Source organism: Biomphalaria glabrata, chromosome 8 (assembly GCF_947242115.1).
Source record: "Biomphalaria glabrata chromosome 8, xgBioGlab47.1, whole genome shotgun sequence".
NCBI classification, from domain to species: Eukaryota; Metazoa; Mollusca; class Gastropoda; family Planorbidae; genus Biomphalaria; species Biomphalaria glabrata.
The window spans coordinates 1,151,163-1,169,393 of NC_074718.1; the positions used below are offsets into that span (position 1 = coordinate 1,151,163).

The 18,231-nt window shown below is 36.6% G+C and overlaps 1 protein-coding gene and 1 long non-coding RNA gene across 9 annotated transcripts in view; one reads left to right on the forward strand and one right to left on the reverse strand.

Moving 5' to 3' along the window:
- Nucleotides 1-3,395: 3,395 nt before the first annotated feature.
- Nucleotides 3,396-9,879, reverse strand: LOC129927638 (uncharacterized). The gene is made up of 3 exons (XR_008779256.1): nt 9,802-9,879; nt 5,611-5,826; nt 3,396-4,919 (listed from the first exon to the last, which is right to left on the reverse strand). It is a non-coding gene; the product is annotated as an uncharacterized LOC129927638 (long non-coding RNA).
- Nucleotides 9,736-18,231, forward strand: part of LOC129927635 (uncharacterized) — a 33,563-nt gene continuing 25,067 nt past the window's right edge. For 5 of the 8 annotated variants that reach the window (XR_008779250.1, XM_056037417.1, XM_056037421.1 and 2 more), the window contains exons 1-2: nt 15,278-15,418; nt 17,062-17,215. Coding sequence is in view for 7 of the 8 variants with exons in the window: in XM_056037417.1 (XP_055893392.1) it covers nt 15,404-15,418; nt 17,062-17,215 (169 nt within the window). In the remaining variant the exon portion in view is untranslated. Of the gene's footprint in view, nt 9,994-13,299; nt 13,922-15,275; nt 15,419-17,061; nt 17,216-18,231 lie in introns of those variants that run through there. The other 3 variants (XM_056037419.1, XM_056037418.1, XM_056037420.1) reach the window with 3 other exon arrangements.

Genomic DNA, 18,231 nt, shown 5'->3' on the forward strand with positions numbered 1-18,231 from the left:
AAGTCCAATGACTTATTAGATCAGCAATATAGGTCAGGGTTTGCATATAGTCCACACTGTGGCACATCTGACCTGTCAGCCACTCATTAACACTGATGGAGTCGTGTCTAATATAATATAAATAAATAATAGGTCTGGTTGGGAGATTTGTAAACAATTTTTATTCTTCCTTAATTGTGAAAACCATTGCAACGCAGACGACCGCATGCCAAAGGCGATGAAGAGAATAGATTAGATTTGCGGTCGAGGGGCGGACTGGGCTCTAGGTCGGCAGCCAGTCTAGGAGATAGAAACTCCAAAATAAAGCCTACAGCCTTTTGATGTCTACAGCTATCTCAGACTACTGTGCCACTGTGGTCGACACTTGACATAAAGAAGGGTTTTGGTCTGTGCACTCCATATTCCACTATAAATAGACAGTGCAGGCTGGATGCCTTGCAGTGTGTCTCGAATCACCCCGAGTACCGAATCTTCTTTGGTGATTGTAATGGAAGACTGTGTAAAAGAGGTGCCTTATGCACTATAAAGATCAACTCAGGCGCCATTTCACCCTCAATGGCATAGAGGAAAGTAGCTGGCAGCAGATGGTCTCTGTGAGAGACGGAGAGCTCCCACAAAGGTTACGGGACTCATATTTGAGACCCAAAAGAAAGCCCTTATGGAAGACAGGCGCAGAAGACGGAAAGAAAATTTAAATAGACCGCTGGCGGATAACGGCTTTGTCTGCACGAGATGCGGAAAAACATGCAGGTCGCAACTGAATTTGCGCAGTCATGTGAAACACTGGATTCATCCTTAATCTTTGGAATAGAAGACATGGACATTGTTATTAAACTTGTAGAATGAGGGGGGGGGGGCGGACGTAACAGCCGAAAACTTTTTCTTGTTAATTGAAAACATTTTTAGTCGATTGATACGTTAAGAAGGTCTACAATTTTTTAGTTTTAAAGACATTATTATTTGCACGAAGTCATAACAAAAGTAAACATGGCTTTAAAATAGTTACTTACAAAATTGTTGCATTACTAGTACGGTATTAGAATGTCTTTTGTTCAATGTACCCATACATACAGACTACTCGATTTCTTTGTCACACACTTTTATTTCTGTGTGGAGGCCCACAAACGTGTTCTTCAACACGGACCCACGCTGGCTACGCCACTGCATTGCATATTGTTCTTTCAATCAAAGACTGTTGGCTTGTATAGTCCCCGATCTAGCACTATATTTTTTTTTTAGTAACGCGTGGGAAGACTAAAGCAGGGGTGGACTGGGTATCAAAATCGGCCTGGGCATTTCTATATCACCCGGCCCATAAATTGTATATTATATGATGCGACCCTTATCTTATAAAATACAGACGTGATTTCAAAAAATAAGATGCTTACTGTGGTCCTACCGGCCCATTAGGATACGGCCCACCGGGCATTTGCCCGAATGCCCATATAGCCAGTCCGCCCCTGGACTAAAGCTAGAAAAGTCTCTATGGTGTTTGTTTGAACTATCACTTGACATCACGTTTGCTTATAACACGACATAAACAATTCAAGAACTTGACAACTCCATTGGACCTCATTCACCAATCGTAAACAAACAACATTTAGCCACGTGATAATATTGATAAAACAATGAAAAAAAAACGTATCACGTGACAGCCTTTATGGATTGCGTAATTTGTATAGAAGAGATAGAGAGGCTAAATGTTGTTTGTTTACGATTAGAGAATGAGGTCCATTTCCAAATAAGGGGCTACTTTAATACTATAGCTTTATGCTCTAACGAATGTAATATATTACATCCAAATACTGTACAATTAACCCTTTACCGTTGTACTCAACTTGAACTGGACTCTGTCTCGACTGTCCCGGACCGACACCTTTCGATGTAGGGGTCACGGAAGTCACGTCCGTACTGACTTCACTCTGGACTCCCTGCGTCGCACTGTCTTGCTGTGGATTAACAGTACCCGACTGAGGCGTCTTAACGACTGAGGCGTCTTAACTCTGACACAATCTAAAGAAAGTGTACAACGATTATCTCAGGCCAATGCTAGACAAGTGCAAAATAAAAAGTCGCATCGACCGATAACTATGATACTTTTTAACTCTTTCTCTCCTAATGGATGCTGCCAACGTTGATTTGACTCCCATTAAACTAAATTGATTTTTTGATTTATAAACTTTAATTTGTGTTGTGTAAAAAGAGCATGCCCGCTCCTATAATTCAATAACAAATATAGGCTAACATTTTCTGATAACATACAAAAAAATATTGAAGTTTAATCATAGCAGGATAGTGAATTACAAATGAGGGGAAAGAATAATAGGCCTACTATCGGAGCGAGAAAAATAATTACGGAGAGAAAGAGTTAAGAGCTATAAAATTTTATTTTTAAAGCCAATGATAGTCATGTTTCATCAATACAATTTCAATTTATATATATATATATATATATATTTATTCGGCCTTCTTGCCGTCCTCTTTTAGACGTAACCCTAGGGGTGACTGCATGCTTAGGGGAGCTGAAGCGCTGTAAAGGCCTATCGGGTGCCATGATGATGTTCGCCTTCACTAGCTTAGATGAAAGCAGGGAACAGGCCGCTGGAGAGAAATTAGAGTCCCAAAGAAAAGCCCCTTCCAAAGGCATGCACGGAGGACGAAAAAATAACTTAGGCCTACATAGACCCCAGTTCGAATTAAGTCTTTGTCTGCACCGGGTGGAGCCAGGGCCGGATTTAAGTACGTGGAGGCCCCAGGGCAAGATTTTGTGGAAGCCCCTACAATTTTTCAAAAGCTTTAAGATCCACTTATGAATGATTATATCTAAAAGCATGTTATATTTTAGATATTTTAGAAGAAAGAAACAGTTCTTATAAATTTAATCTCACTTTCCCTTTAAACAATAATTAATATGTATATTTTAGTTTAAAAAGTGTAAGCCTATAATTTTTCAGTTTTTGGAGTGAAAAGCCCTTGGAAGACTCACTGACGAAAACCCGGAGATGCACCGGCCAAACTGGTGAAAGCGCCTTAAAAAGATAACCCGAGAGCTTTAGGCCAACGAAACAATCTATCTATAAATTAGGCAACATTTAACAAGGTGGACGCGTTGAAAATCAACAACAATTTAGTGTGAATGACATAATAACAAATATCAATGCATTAAATCGGGACAGTCAGAGGCGTAGCTAGGAATTTTCCATTGTTTGGGGTTCCGGGGGGCTCGACCTCTTTGGGGGCCCCTTCATTTTGGGTAATATTTATTTTTTAATGTAAAAAAAACCCACTAATTTGGGGGCCCCCTCAAGTGAGGCCCGGGGGATTTTCAAATTCTCTCTCCCCCCCCCCCTCCTTCTCATCCCACTCTAGCTCCGCCACAGGGGACAGGAGACATCCAGCCGGAAGAAAACGATTTATGACATAATAAGGTGGACAACTCACGAATAGAGAGACAATAGGATGAAACACAGTTGTCTCCGTTGAACTAATACGAAATGATAGAGAGCATGCTTAACACTCCTGCAGGACTATAATGAGACACGGCTGTAGTGTAAACGAAAATTCGTAAAAAATGGAAAAGACTGAAATATATCTTGTAGCAAGAAGCTTATTCAAAATCGAGGTCAATTAGTTTACTTTGTGCAGAACCACAGTCCTTACCTGTCTACGATCTATTGGCATATCAATAATAATAATAATAATAACATTCTCGTTGCCTGTCAGAGGGCGGTACTTCTGCAGACCTGCCACATCACCAGAAAATTCCTCGGTGGAAACTGATAAAGGGACTACGATGAATTTTGTTTCTCTTTAGCGAAACTCGACCCTGGCAGCGCCAGGGAATGACTACTCGTTCATTTCTAATATAATAATAATCTTTATTGTCCGTATGGAAATTTGTCTTACAATTTGTGCATTACACCAAACAAAAAAAAACATTATAACTATAAGAAACCAAAGTGTACATTCACACCAGACTCACTCATAATTTACATGTGACAAAGTTTATACAAGATTGTTCTTATTTAATGATTTGATTGCCAGGGGGTGACGAGGATAATGTACACAAAGGGCTTTCTATTAGAGAAAACTACAAAACATTGCAACACGAGAGACAGTGAAGTGTTACAGTAATGCAGCTATTTTTTGTTGTATATATATCATCACATAATCTTTGATGCTCTCGCTGAGAGCATAAGGACTGAGTCAGCCTTTAACAAGAGAAAGATAGCCATATAAGTAATAATTACTTTAGAATTCGTTAGATAGGACACTTTTAAATTGAATTAAAAAAGTAAACAAATTGGACAGAACACAAATCTTGTAGGTAAACGTTGTTGTTTGATGAGTGGAGTGTTACTGGTTAAACGTCAGAGTTACTAGTTGAACGCCAGTTACTGGTTAAACGTTAGAGTTACTAGTTGAACGCCAGTTACTGGTTGAACGTTAGAGTTACTAGTTGAACGCCAGTTACTGGTTGAACGTCAGAATTACTAGTTGAACGCCAGTTACGGGTTAAACGTCAGAGTTACTAGTTGAACGCCAGTTACTGGTTGAACGTCAGAGTTACTAGTTGAACGCCAGTTACTGGTTAAACGTTAGAGTTACTAGTTGAACGCCAGTTACTGGTTGAACGTCAGAATTACTAGTTGAACGCCAGTTACGGGTTAAACGTCAGAGTTACTAGTTGAACGCCAGTTACTGGTTAAACGTTAGAGTTACTAGTTGAACGCCAGTTACTGGTTGAACGTCAGAATTACTAGTTGAACGCCAGTTACGGGTTAAACGTCAGAGTTACTAGTTGAACGCCAGTTACTGGTTAAACGTCAGAGTTACTAGTTGAACGCCAGTTACTTGTTAAACGTCAGAGTTACTAGTTGAACGCCAGTTACTGGTTGAACAGCAGATTTTGTTCACTTCTAGGAAGACAAACATTGGGCCTTATCATTTCGAGGCCTCATGCTATCTTTCTATCTATCTATCTATCTATCTATCTATCTATCTATCTATCTATCTATCTATCTATCTATCTATCTATCTATCTATCTATCTATCTATCTATCTATCTATCTATCTATCTTCCTATATCTATCTTCCTATATCTATCTTCCTATATCTATCTCTATCTATCTATCTATCTATCTATCTATCTATCTATCTATCTATCTATCTATCTATCTATCTATCTATCTATCTATCTATCTTCCTATATCTATCTCTATCTATTTATCTATCTATCTATCTATCTATCTATCTATCTATCTATCTATCTATCTATCTATCTTCCTATATCTATCTCTATCTATTTATCTATCTATCTATCTATCTATCTATCTATCTATCTATCTATCTTCCTATATCTATCTTCCTATATCTATCTCTATCTATTTATCTATCTATCTATCTATCTATCTATCTATCTATCTATCTATCTATCTATATAAAGAGAGAGAGAGAGAGAGAGAAAAGGGGTGGGGGGGGGAAGAGACAGGCATTCACTGCATTAAATGACGACCAATTTGTGATTTCATTAGGTCTACTCGCACTGTTCAGCGTGCGCCAGGCAGGTGACAAAAAAAAAAAAGCAGTGACAAAAAGGAGGGCACTCACGGAACTTGCATTCGATGTGATCACAGAGAATCAAATTGTGTTGCTTTATATATTCTTTAGTGACAGTTTCGTGACTTTGTTTTGTAACACTGATTTGCTTTCATTTTGTCATTAGTATAGGGATTTATTGAAAAGTTCTGTCGGAGTCTTATTTCACCATCAAGCTCATAGTGATCATCTTCATCATACTGACCTTTGACTTTTGTCGCACGGGTGCTGTGGCGAATAAAAAAAAATAGGTTCTTTAATCTGATTTGCATAGGATTACCAAACAAAAGAATCTCGGAAGCAGATTACGTGAATTTTAATTTTGTTTTCTTTTGGGGCATTCGTTTCTCTTTTCAAAGGACGCAACTACAAACTGTGTAGTTTCTAATTTAATATCAGTTTTGAGCAGAAAATTGCAATAAAACTTTCGTAAAGGCACTCTACTGTATTGGAAAATATCAAGCTTTATCTCGTGAAAGAAAGTCTACAAGCCTATTTCGCATTTTCACGCTTAGGACTATAAGAGCAGCAAATGATTTGGAAAATGAAGACCTTTCTGGGTTCAGTGATTTTGCTATCAACGTGTAAGTAACATTTTAACAAATCAATTAGGTCTGCTTTTAATGTTCATTGTGTGTTCATTTTAGAGAATCCATCCAATTACTTTTTTTTTTTTTTGTATTGTAGCCTACTGGTATATAATCAAAGTCCAAAACACAACAATAGGAGAAACTGTAATTTCTTGTTTGTCTTTCGAGTTTCGGATTATTTTTATTTTCAGAAATAATTACACCATAGTCAAATTTACTGTACGGCGGAAGGGTTCAAACACGAACCATTGTAACGACAGTCCGAGGTGCATACCATAAGACCAGGCAGCTATCCATATTTTACATTATATGGACTGCAGTTCCTTAAGTAGGCTATCTGTCAAAAATCATCTTATTTACGTTTTAAAGAATGGTCAATGTTTTGTTATGTTTTAGAAATATAGATTCGATATTATATTATTAGCGATATATATTGATAGTTTATCTGAAAATTAATAATTAATAAATATAAAATAAATATAAATAATAAAATATAAAGATTGGGTAAAGGGGGTGGGGGACATATTTGTGAATTTAAAAAAAAGAACAAAGAGTGTAAATAAAAATCTGAAATTTAAAAACAGAAAATTAAGAGACGTCCCTTCATCTTTTAAATTGGACCAGCAACAAAATCAATTCAAAACATTCTTTTCAAGAAAGCATTTCAACATAGCCGCCATGCCCATTTCTACCCCGCCTACATGACCATATTTGAATGAACTTCATGAACAGAAAAGTCTAAAGGACCAAAATGCCTGTGTGTAATCGCTGAATGAACTCTATATGTTGTGTCTGTTCTATTTATTTATGTGTATGTTTCTGTTGTGTTGTCTTTATATGAGAAAAGAGTCCAAATTTCCATATGGATCATTGAAGCAGTCTTAGTCTTAGTATTTATTGCGTTGCAACAGTCAAAACGATGACCCCCACCCCACATAAAAATTAATATGCAGCCTCGATTGTTCTTCACATTATCGGTCAGTGTCTCCTCCTACTTTGGGCTTATTTTAACTTGCTCTATCGTCGCCAGGAGAAAGCTCTTTACAACTCAGAAGCAGTGTCCCCCCCCCCCCCCCAAGCCCACTAAAAAGTGACAAAGGGCAGCGCCAACATACTTTTTGTTTTCCATCTAGAGCCGAGGTTCTCAATGTAACTGGTCTTTTGGCGTGGTATTAGTATTACACATAAGGCTGGTCACTAAGATGTAGAAACGTGTATCACAATCAATGTGTCGCGAATGCTGTAGAATGCTGGGTTCGTGCTGCCTGGAGTCACACTTGACACGTAACAAGCACAAATGGTATAGTTCCGTGGATTGACTACAATCCGAATTGTAGCAGACAAGACATAACGTTTATTCAATGACAATATGCTGCACTTCACAGTAGTTACAAAAATTATCAAATGCATAGAAATATAGTTACGTCCGCGTAACAGCGGTACCAAATATATCCAATATACTAAGTCCTCAAGAGCAGGTGTATATATATACGTTACTATTAAATCACGTCCGCATCACAGCGGGTAACAATAAACTTCAATAATATGTATCCAGCTCTAAGTACAGAAAAGAACTATCAAAATACGTGTACTGTCTCAAGTCCCATAAACGACTCATCTGACTAAAAGCTACTACTGTCTTCAAGTGACTGCCCTACTCGACTGACTTAAGGTTACTACTGACTAAAAGTTAATTTAGTCATTCTTACGTCTTCTTTCTTAATCAGAGGTTTCAAGTGCCTTTCACCTTCTTGACCCGAGGTGAACATATAGCAAGCAATATCAACCGAGACTGTGACACTCAACCTGTGGGTCACGACCCCCTTGGGGGGTCGAATAACTATTCGCCAGGGGTCGTCTAAGACCTTTGAAAATATAGATTCTAATACTGCAAATGCTACGTCATGCTTAAAAAAATAGTCACATAAGTCTGCACCACAAAAATGGTGAATAAGAAATAAGTTAAAAGTAAAAGTTTCCGTTGCGGTCTATAGTCTACACACCTTGAAGGTTATTTGTTTCTGTGGCCCACGGTTAACGAGGGTGTCATGTGGCTAGCACAACGACCAACCGCATTTACTTTCCCCAACTAATATCAGGTGGGCCCTACACATTAGAGCTGGGTGGACTTAGAGGCGTCCAAAGATCCCCGAGTTAAAAATCCTAGTCTTCATCGGGATTCAAACACAGGATTACCGCCTTACCGCTCAGCCACCGCGTCTCCCGAATAAGAAATAGAATAGTAAATAAATGCATGTCACAAAGATGCAATTTTATTTATTTATAATTTAATCATAATCAGAACTATTTTTTTTAAAGACTACAATGACAATTGTTTCATGTTGAAACCTAAAACATGGCAACGCATATCAAATATTTACATCAAGTGAACTGTTTTAGAACATTATCAAAAGCACAGCTACTTAGGCTTATGATTTTTACGGTTGGGGGTCGCCGCATTAAGTAATATGGGCATATTGGTGAGAAAATTTGAAGTGAAAGGCTGTTAAGGCGGTAACATTGTAGCCCTATCTTTGTGGGCTACCCCCGTAAGTTGTGGGCTTAACATTGTAGCCCTATTTTTGTTGGCTACCTCCGTAAATTGTAGGCCTAATAATGTAGCTCTATCTTTGTCGGCTACCTCCGTGAGGTGAGGGCCTAACATTGTAGGCCTATATATGTAGGCTATACTTCCTTAAATTAGGCCTATATCCTAATATCGAATATTCGTATGCTGCTCCCATAAGTTGGACTTCAATGTAGGTTACATTATATAGCTTCTAAATTGTAGCATTGTAAAATTGTAGACTTCGTCCATAAATTGAAGTACGCTGTTAAAATGTGTTAATGTACGTAGGTGACATCATTTCTATAAAATTATATAGATGAGATTGTTTGTAATTTTTTTTTAAAAATGTTCCTGATGTTGATTCAGAGTTAAAGAAAATTTTGATTTACTACCTAATCCAAACCTCCCGCAGGACGACGGGGTTGGCAGCGGGCAGGGTATCAACCCGGGACCATCGACAAGTCCTAACGACAGTCCAGCGCGCATAACGCACGACAAGGCAGCCACCCTTGTAGTCCATATATTTATATTTATGACGGGTTTACGAAAATGCAAGACCCGCGCACTATAGGCCTATACCCTCACCTTTAATTCAATTTAAACTTTTTAACAAAATATGCATGTCAAATAAAAGAGGCTAAATGGGATTAATATAAAATAACGTTACTCGATTATTCTCTTCACCAATAAAGCCTAACGTGATTATATATATATATATATATATATATATATATATATATATATATATATATATATATATATATATATATATATATCATCTATTAAATTAATATTAGCCTTTTAATACAAGTTTGAAGCCGGAAAAGTTTGATTTCTATATACGAAATTCTACCCAAGAGAATGGTCGCACTTATGACAATAGCTTAATTAATTAATTGTGCCTACATTTACAGTTCTCTCCTCTCACATGTTCATACATGAGAATGGCTTTCTAACGGAAAACTTCTGACTATTATGGGGAAAAAAAATGTTTTTTTGGTCTACGAAGTTACTATAACAGTTTGATAACCACTGCGTATTTACCCCGTTTAGATTTAGCTAATTAACAAATTAGCATCGAAGCTCGTGTTTAGTAAGTGTTCTTGGTGCTTAATCAGTTACTGCTAACCTGGACAACTTCCGTTTGCCGGTGATTGTTTATCGAAACATTGAATGCACCTTGTGCGATTGTCTCTCTATAGAATATCTACACCACCACATCTAGTGACATAGCAGGTAAGTTAATTTTTTTGGTAATAGTTTTTCAAATATATAGTGATTTTAGTCTAGACTCCGCTGGTAAAAGCGGAGGAAATTACCCTAGACCTAGATCTATATATTATATAATTTATATAATATTCCATTAGTTACATTCAGTGGCATCTTCAAAAACCTTCAAAATCTACACATTTCATTTGTACAGTCTAGAGATCTAGTCATACTAGTTACTAGTCATAGTGACAGGTCTGACAGTCATACATGCTAATATTATTATTGACTTAAATTTAAACTCTGCTAACTCTTTGGTTTTCCTGGCTGATTCAGGCAACCCATTCCATTCTCTAATCAATGGCACTATTATAGTCACTAGGTAAGAAAAGGCGCTTCTTGTATGAATTAGTTCTAGCATATATATATATATGGAATTTATATGAAATGTGTCTCTATCTATAGATTTTATATACGGAGTCTAGATAAGATGTAGATCTATATATTTGATGGTGGCCTATACAACCCGAAGCGGCTCAAAGCAAAGTAAAAAAAAAAAATCAGCAGTAATCAGGGACTTGCTATTTGCTGACAACTGTGCCCTAAATGCCTGCTCTGAAAATTATCTGCAAAAGATCATTAGTAACTATATATCGCCAATGCTAGTGCATCCTATTTCAGAATGTCTAAAATGTTTGGAATAGGCGGGTATCCCCACATACACAAAGCTAGGGATTTATTGAGCTGTCATCCTCCCGACAGTTCTCTATGCCTAAAAAAACTTGGACAGTATATATATATATACTTCCACATGACCCATCTCAGAAAAATACTGAATGTTAAATGGCAAGAAAAGATACCAGATACTGAAGTCCTTCAAAGAGCGGGCCTACAAAGCATGCACACAATCCCGATGCAGTCCTAGCTGTGATGAGAAGGCCACATCTGCGCAGTAGAGGACCGCAGCATCTCTAAACGACTCCTGTATGGCCAATTAAGGGAAGGAAAGCCCTCACAAGGTGGACAAAGAAAATGCTTCAGTGACACCCTCAAAGCTTCTCTGAAAGCATTCAGCCTTGACTCAGAGACCAGGGAGACAGAAGCACATAAAACTGGTGCACATATTGCAGGGGGCACTAGAACATCGCTGGGAGAAGAATAGCGTCAGAGAAAAAAATCAAAGGCCAATGACACTAGCACCAGCTGGAATAACCTGCCCATCGTGCAGCCGAACTTTCCGGGCTCACATGTTTGTAAAATGTTTTACATGTTTTGGGTGTTCCTTCAGAGTTGAAAATTCCAAATGTCTTACAGGACGACGGGGGATGGGAGTGGGCAGGGTTTGAACCCTGGACCATCGATAAATCGGAACGACAGTCCAGCACGCAAACCGCACGACCAGGCAGCCATCCAAGGTCTCACCAGCCACATGTGGAGGCTCAAAACCCCAGTGCAAAGCCCTCAGCCCCCTGGATGACAAAAGTCAACATTGAACTTCAATGGATGAACTTAATTATAGATTCTTAGATCAAGACTAGTTTCGACCATCTGCCATATACTGTTTCTTCACTAATCATAGGTCATGTTTTGGAATAGCTACAAGGCTGCAGAAGTTTGAATTAAGAGTTTTTCTTCTCCTAGGTGGTAGCTAGCCATTGTTAATGAGCCCCTACTCCCTGAATCTTACTAGTTCAGATCTAGTTACCTGCCTTCGTCCTTCACCTTTTATTGAAAACAGTTTCCCTTGGCTCAACATCTAAGCCACACTTCTTGGACTAGCTTTCGACATTTTATAGGTATTGGCGTGCTTATTAAATATAATATCAATTACCACTTCTGGCAATGACAAACTTTCTGGACCTATATGTGTCCAGGAAAGAAGGTGGCACTACAATTACTATTTTATAGAAAAAATAAAATAAAAGAAAGTAGGTAGGTAAACAAAAAGTTTACAGCCCACAGATCTTTGATCTAGATCTTTTCTATATTAAAGCATCTATAAAAACTTAATAAGAGGACAATTTTGATAGGTTGTACTTAAATGGCAGATTTTTATTTACACTTTTAATTTATAATTAAATTATTTCTGAACTTGAGTATTCCATATTCTAGTTAGGCATGTCTGAGATTATTAGGGGGCACGGTGGTGGAGTGGTTAAGCACTTGGCTTCTGAACCTGGGGTCCTGGATTTGAAGACTGGGATTTTGAATTTCAGGATTTTTAGGACGTTCTTGAATCCACCCAACTCTAATGGGTACCTGACTTTTATTTGAGAAAGTTAAGGCGGTTGGTGGTTGTGCTGGCCACATGACACACTGCTTGTAAACCATTGTAAACAGATGATCTTAACATTATCTGCCTTATAGATAGCAAGGTCTAAAAGGGGAACCTAACTTTTCTAACTCTGAGATTTCAGATATTTAGAAAACATGTTATTACTTACTTACTTGTATAAATATTTTTGATTATATTTTGATTCAGCTTTAACTGCTGGTTTCTTTCATTACAATATTAGTCTGCACATAGACTGATTGATCTGATTTGTTACCTGTACACTGTTTTTACATTTTAGCTTTAAATGTTGATTTCCTTCATTACAGCATTATCTAGATCTGATTTATGACTGTTTTTGTGTGTTAGAAATTAGAAAATTAAAAAATAAATAATTTGTTGATCTAATCAATATTTATATTTATAATTTTCAGATCTGAAGCCAGGGTTTTATGGCTCTATAATAAAAACTAAAATGTAACTCTTTGAGCTATTCCAACTTACCTAGATAACAATAAGCTGTCAAATAGTGTACAGGAGACTAACTTTGAAAATAACACCTTTAGTAAAATCACTAAATTTAGAAAGCCTTCAGGACAGAAGCCTCAAAAGTAAAGTAGCAATCATACATAAAACACTGAAGCATAATCTTCAAATACAAAAACAAAATTTAATAAAACACTCTGAAAGACACAAAGATAAAGGCACATTCCTCGTCCCATATGCTAGGACAAATTTGTACAAATACTCCTTCTTCCCTAGTGCTATTAGAGCATGGAATGGGTTGCCTGAGCTAGCCAGGAAAACCAGTGACTTGGCAGATAATTCATTGGTTAATATGCATGACAGGTAGAACGTAATCATCTTCTTTTTTGAAGTAACGTCTGTATTATATAAGATAAGAAGATAAGATAAAAACCTCTGCTTTAACTTAGGTAAGAAAAATAGTAAAGAGTAATTTCTACATTTAATAATTATTTATTAAGTGAAGTAATTTCAAATCTAAAGTATAATTTGTTGTAATTTATTTTATTTTTTCAAAGTTTAATTTATATCTTCAGGTCAATCCTTAGCCAAGATAAATCAGCAATATGCTCCTGCAAAAGGATAATACATTTTTTCAAAAGAAATAGAAACTAATGAAGACTGTTGTCAGGATGGTGCCAAGTTTGAACAATGATCGCCATCATCCTCCCTGTCCTCCAGTTGTGGTCTTAAACTTTATATCTAAGAAAAACAAACAGAACCAGACTTTTTTAATGCTAAATAACAACCAGGCCTGTACAATTGTCTACTGAATATGTTAGGGACTGGATGGTAATGTTTTGAATCATTCAGTGTGGAATCAAATGTATCAGTGATATTCAAACTATGATCCATAGGCCATATCCAGCGAGTGACAGGTCTTAACTGGTCACTTGAAATTCTCGCTATGCAGAATGAAGCAGAAAAGACTTAATTCATTGAACACCACAATTTTGTGTGACCTGTGACACACATATTGCACACATGTGGCCCCTAGAGCCAATAAGATTCAGCACCATTGTAATACATAAAGTTTGCAAGCCAACATAATTTTTTATTTGGATCTGATAACATTTATAAGTATCTAACACTATTCAACACTTTCTGACAGCTGAAACTGCAAAATACATGGTTACAAGGAGTGTTCCTTAAATGTGTGTATGTTAAAATAAAAAATTGTGCTGTCTCGTGTATTTCAATGAATTGTGAGTCTCTGTGTAACTGGTTTCTAAAACTAACATAAACTATTTTGCTAAAAAAAAATTAAATGTACTTTTTTCCTTTAAGATTGGACTTTTTTTTCCTTTTAGTACAATACTTATAATAATTTTTATCATAATAAATCAATGCAATGTGTATATAATTTAGCATTTGTCTGCCTATAGATGTATAAAAATGAATTTTGTAAAGATTCTTTTTTTTTAAACTAATTAAATAATGATACTTTTAGAGGTATTAAGCACTATAAATATCTTTTCAAATGTATGATTTATGCTTTTTAAAAAGGCATGTATAGGCTCTTTGCAAGTCAGTGTGGATTTCGAGCTGGGAGAGGCACATCTGACATGATATTTGTCTAGCATCAAATGCAGATAGCTGATTTGTATGCAGACTTTATCGATCTCACCAAAGCTTTTGATACAGTGAGTCACGTAGACTGGTGGTGAATTCTATCTCAGCTCAGATGCCCTTCAAGATTCATTGCTATTCTGAAGCTACTGCATGTGGGTCGAAAGGTTAAATAGGGACCTGTCAGCTTATTTCTCTGTAGAGAATGGTGTGATGCAAGGTTGTGTGTGTTGATAATATTACTACACTCTGTAGCTTTAGACAGTAAAGGAATCCATCCTATACCTAAATTAGGCTACTATCATTCACTGATGCTTTGCGGGAGTAAAACATGGCCAGTTATCCAGCCAGAGTTGGAAATGACCTCCTGTGCAAACTTAGTACTCTTAGTGCTATTGATGACTAAGATACATTGTAGTATATAAACTATGGTAAATTTTTTTTTTTTATATTAGTCACCAAGAATTTTAGAACCTAAGCTGGATATTTTAAAATTTTTAAAATACATTATTTTTCAGACTTATCTACATACAAAGAAATCCCAGATGAATAGAATCACTATTTCACTCCTCGTTACTTTCATTATTTAGTTTTATTTCAAACAACTAGTTTCTTACCATGTTTTATTGTGCTTTAAATGAAGACTGCTTAACACACATGCAAGTTCTCAACAGCTTCTATGCATTCTAGATAAGACTTCAAAGTACTTTAAAACATTTATTTACCAGGCGAATATGTCATTAAGTCTCCAAGATTAAGTGTCTTAAGTGTCACTACACTATTCCTGACTAACCTATGTTTGTTATAACTTCAGTTTCATTCTAGCTACACTTTTGGTTTTGAGATTTCTATTCACAAAATTATTTTTTTTATTCTTCTAAATATGTATCCTAACTGTATATTCTACTAAATATGTATCCTAACTGTATATAACATTTTTTAGTTTTTCAGATATCCCTTAGCGGAAATGCCAAAAGTAAGCTATCTCTCCAATGTTCACTGGACCTGACAGACAATCAAGGATTGAAATCACTGAATCCAAATTTAGTTGCAGCCAAAGTGAGCGAAAGTATGAAAAATGTTATGGTGAGTACACTTTGGTTGACATTTTAGCCTAGGTTTTGGTCAATGAATAACATCTTTATAGGTACATGTAATACTGTTTGATTGTCAAAAGAGCTTATCTGAAGGCTCTTCAAGCTCTAGGCTTGTAAGCCTGCTTGAACAACCATTCTATCTGGAAGAGATCCAAGTCAATGCCTATGTAAAGCATTGCTATTTCCGATTTATCTGGCACTCAGGGCACATGGACTAGAATGCATGGCCAAAGACTGAGTACACCGGAAACCTCCGCCATTTTCCTATGTTGTGCCAAGCTAACCATGCAGGACTCGCCATTAGTGTAACGGTCCCTTGAGGAGCGGCGCATGGATTATTGACAGGGACGTGTGAGTTCTCTTTCTACTCCACTCAGTGCTATGGGAAAGCTCTTGCATTCCCTTGAATGCTCCCACAGGAGGTTTGTTTTGCTATTCATTTAGCCTGATCACTTCCTCAAATGATCGTTTCCACTCAAGTACCACGTTGAGGCAGAATAGCATACTCAGGACATGTAATATCAGAAATTAATGTAGTCCCATCCTGAAAATCTTAAGAGCAGCATAGTATAGAAAAAAAGTATAGACATTTTTTGTAACATTGAGAATTTTCTTGCAGAATTAATCTTAAGTGTCTTCTTTGCTATTTCACTGTGGACTATTTTTTTTTTTATTGGTTACTGCCACTGACTAGTGGCCAATTAGAATCACTACTTTCCTCTTGCTATCAACACAATCTACTTTTTAGATTCAGCTCCTCTTTAATTCTTGTGTTTTATTATGTTAAGAGGTTTTATTTCCACCTCCACTTATTAACAGTCAACTCATGTGTACATCAAGGAACAGTCTTAGTATAATTTACATAAATAAATTACCAATTTACATTAGTTGCATTTGTCAGATTATTTGCAGATGAATTATAGAGATGGAAATCTAATTGGAGCATGTCTTTCCACCCAGAAAAATGTCAGTTATTAAGAGTAATAAAAAATTTAAAACAAATAAATACCACATATCTTCATCTAGGTAAATCAGTTACATGGACTAAAAACTCCAAATACCTAGGTGTTATAGTAACAGAAAAATTATCATGGAACCTCATATAGAGGAAATTTTAAAAAATCAAACAAAGCAATAAGTTTTTATTAGAATATTTTTTTTTTTACAAATCCAATAAAGACAAACTAAAATGTTATTTATCCTTGATTAGGGTTAAAAGAATATGCATCCTCTGTTTGGGACCCCTCAACTTAAGAAAAAAACATTTAGAAACAAGAAGAGACACAAAATAGTGCAGATTCATAACAAATCAATATTCACATTTAAGTCAGAATAACACCACCATTAGTAGAATCATTAAATTTAGAGATCCTTCAGGATAGAAGACTGAAGTAGCAATTATACATAAAACACTGAACCAAAATCTTCATATACAAAAAAAAAAAAAAAAAAAAAAAAAAAAGCAAACTTATATAACACTAAGAAAGACAAAGAGATAAGCACAATTCTGATTCTATTTGCTAGGATGAATTCAATAAGTGCTCATTCTTCAGCCAGGAAAACATTAATATGATTTTATGCACATATTAATGTATTAATTAGACATCTATAAAAAAAAAGTTTTCATTGCAGAATCAAGAAAGACCTTCAGTTAAGACCAAGGAAGTGATTACAGTTAACACAAGTCTGGACCTGGACACATTCTCAAAGCTCTTACCTTTCTTGCGATGTTACTTTGTGAATTCTCCGGTGAATGAAGAAAACAAACTAAATGTGGAGGACCAAGGTATTTTTGTGAACAGTCTTTATGTGAATATCTTATTACTCATATAGTTTAGTTTTGTACATTTACTTGAGGTTTTGTGTGTGTGATTATATACATATATATAGTATTCTCTGTAAAGAGTATGGCTTAACAATTAGCATGAAGAAAAAAAATGTTATGGGACCACCTGCTACAACATCACCCTCCATCCTCATAGACGATAACAAACTGGATGCTGTTAATGAATTCTGCTATCTTGGATCCACAATTTAGGATGACCTGTCTCTAGAAGAGGAGAAATGGTTACAGAAGACTGCCTCAACATTCGCTAGACTCAAGTCAAGAGTTTGGGAAAACTATAAGCTCACTACAGCAACTAAAATGGCGGTCTACAAGGCATGCGTTCTGAGTAAGCTATTGTGCAGCAGTGAGTCGTGGACCACCTACGCAAAGCAAGAGAGAAAACTAAACTCATTCCATTTGTGCTGTCTCCGAAGAATCTTGAAAATCACATGGAAAGAAAAAGTGTGCAATACTGAGATCCTTCTTGCACGAACAGGCATTCCCAGTATCTTTACAGTCCTCAGACAACGCCGCCTGCGCTGGCTTGGACATGTTCGCCGGATGGAAGACAATCGCATTCTGAAAATTATTATCTACGAGCAACTCGAGTTTGGCTCAAGGAAAACTGGTTGCCCCCACCTCCTTTACATGGATGTAACAAAATGGGACCTAAAATCAGCAAACATTGATACTGACCATTGACATAGCCTTAGCCTTCACTAGGGACAGCAAAAAAACATGGGCCTCAGCTCTGGAAGAAAAGCATGCCATGTGAAAAATGGCCAGCTCCTCTACCACCAAATCACCTTAACCTGCAATATTTGTGGACGGGAATGTCTCTCCAAAATAGGGCTCCACAGCTACATGAAAAAGTGTTTGAGATGAACCATAGTCACTCTACAACTGAAGGGGGCCAACTGGAAGTATTCTCTAAAACAGACATAAGTTAGCTTTTTATAAAATACATTCCTTGA